Source organism: Montipora capricornis, chromosome 3, assembly GCF_036669925.1.
Source record: "Montipora capricornis isolate CH-2021 chromosome 3, ASM3666992v2, whole genome shotgun sequence".
NCBI lineage: Eukaryota > Metazoa > Cnidaria > Anthozoa > Scleractinia > Acroporidae > Montipora > Montipora capricornis.
Window position 1 is genome coordinate 61,453,738 of NC_090885.1, and position 2,500 is coordinate 61,456,237.

Genomic DNA, 2,500 nt, shown 5'->3' on the forward strand with positions numbered 1-2,500 from the left:
CGTTGCAGATTAAAGACCTTTTAGAAGAAATGAGAGCTTTAAAGGATGAAGGTTTTATCAAAGGTATGCTTGCCAATAAATAGTCAATGAGGTTTAAAGTTTAATTTTGCTCGAGGTTATATCAGCCATTTTTACCCCGTAGAGAGGGTGTTGTTCATTCGCGAGCGATTTTTCATGTGTGATCGATCTGAAAAGCTTCCATCGATTCGTATGATGAAGTGAAAGTTGGTAAGGTCATCGTGGTTAGATAAGCAACTTAGGCAGACTGGCAAGCAAGCCTGAAAAATCCAGACGTGAATGGGTGGGATTCGAACCCATGACTGTGTTGACCACGTGAAATTGTCAATCCTTAAAATGGTCGTTGTACAAAATAAATGCCAGACGTGGAAAGAGCGTGATTTTATCTAGCGGTTTCAAAGTTTGAAAAATGTTGAAGAATTGTGTGCTGGATGGCAAAGCGGAAGCTGTTTTCCGTATAAATGTCAGTAAATTTTTTAAGCACTAATATCACTGTAAAATCTCTCACATAAATGGTAGTGTCCTCAAAAATGACATTCTTACTAATCACGCTCTTTCAATTTCTGGCATCTGTTTTGTACCGCGACCATTTTTTATGATTGACAAGGTCAGGTGTCACGGTCACGCAAAGAGCCCTATTGCGCTACACTTTGTGCCATAATTACATTTCATAACTTCTCGGTGGGTTATCAGGAATGCTGCAAGTGTGAGATTAGATTTTTTCGCAGTTTTGACCTAAAGACAGTAAATTTAGCATAACAGTGCTCCTTTAAGCAAGTAACTAGAAAGGTGTGTTGTTTGCCAGTCAGATAAGCATCTAGCTCTGAAGATCTTTCTATTTTCATTCCGCAGTTCAATTTCATATATTTTAAAGTCCTTAGATCCGTCTTAATCACGAAAACAAACAATGGAAGGAGTCTCTTCGCTCTTTGCTTTGTGCCAATTCATGCAATCGTGACTGATAATCCAAAATAGAGATCATTGGCCAAAGTAAAACAGATAGCGAAATTTTAGATTTCCGAGGCGTTAAAAGTGACTGTGGATCTTAAGGGCCGGACGGGGTGAAAAACAACATCTTGTAACATATCACTGCATGATTGTCATTAGGGGCTTTTTCATTGCGCAGGTTATCGCAAAGCTGTTTGCGTCCAATGTTGATTGCTAAATGTTCCGCATGCACCTATGACACAACGCCTTTTATAGCGCGCCTTCGGGTTTCCAAAGATATATCCTTTGGTTTTCACAATGTATTTCCTTTGACTTCTGAATTCCCTTGTTGACCTAACCAATCATGCAGCAGTAATAATGAAAACAATTAATGTACTCTAATCGATTCAGCCTTTGTAATTTCCCTACGGAGGCATATGGTCTAGCTGGCTTAAACAGAACTGTTTAGCTCCTGTGAATCTAAACAAGAAACCTGGTGAAGCGCAATTTCTCTTTCATTTAATAGTGACAGAAGAGAAACTTCAACTAGCTGAAGAACACATTGAATCGTTGGAACAGCAACTAGCCGAATCAGAGAAGAAAGTGACGGAGGCTACCCAGAAAGGTATTTAATATGAAGTGCCTTAATTTTCTTGTATTATTATACTTCTGGGTGCGTCTCTTCAAACTCGTTCAAAAACAGAAAAGAAAAAGGTCTTTGGTTTGAAGTTGAAGTCGGGAGAAAAACGAAACCAAACAAATTTCGCTTTTAGAGAAGGCACATGTTTTTTATTACTGGTTGGTCAAGTAGAGTGGCTTTTTTCTCGATCAGCCACCAAGGGTAGCAATGTGAAACCTAAAACTTTAGAACCCCTTTTGCCTATACCATTTACCAGAACTCTGAAAAACCAGTTATGTGTGTGTAAGATTTCGATCCAAACGAGGCTCCACTCATACAACAGATTAACTTTTGTTTCAAATAATGGCTTCCTCGATTTTTTGGGAACGAGATGCTTCCGTGAAGCATACACTGGGTTGCCTGTGGTACGTGTTACAGAAAATCAGAAGGCACTGAATTGTGTGGTATTGAAATACAGCATTCCAGTCTCCGAAGAATAACAAATAAAAGAGAAGCGAGAAACATTGGCTTCTGGGCTGACATGTTGATAATTTTCAAGTTCCCTCACAACTTCTTTTCACCACAAGTGTGCCCTCTGAGCATCTGAATGCTTTTAATACTAAAATTCACCGGAAGTTAAGCCCTTTCGGGCGGGGTTAGTTTTTGGATGGGAGACCAAAAACAGTAAACCCCTACTAAAACACAAGGATCTGACCGAAAATACTATTTACGCTAACAAATGCGAACTCAGCAAAGTACAGATTTTGTTAGCTTGCTTTATGCAAAACAAACATTGATGCAAAAGCAAATATCTATTGATACACAGTTTTAGAAAGAGCAGAAGGAAGTTTCCGGAACGGTCGATCGAGAGTAAAATATTTACGACATGAAAACAATATTAATTTTGAACCATGAATATAGAATATAAAAAGTTAC

At 38.6% G+C, this 2,500-nt stretch overlaps 1 protein-coding gene across 1 annotated transcript in view; it reads left to right on the top strand.

The window, feature by feature from the left end:
• The window catches only part of LOC138043604 (shootin-1-like), a 42,107-nt gene that overhangs the window by 21,651 nt on the left and 17,956 nt on the right, over window positions 1–2,500 (top strand). Inside the window, exons 11-12 of the mRNA XM_068889954.1 lie at window positions 9–63; window positions 1,472–1,570. Of these exons, the coding sequence (XP_068746055.1) occupies window positions 9–63; window positions 1,472–1,570 (154 nt within the window). The remainder of the gene's footprint in view (window positions 1–8; window positions 64–1,471; window positions 1,571–2,500) is intronic.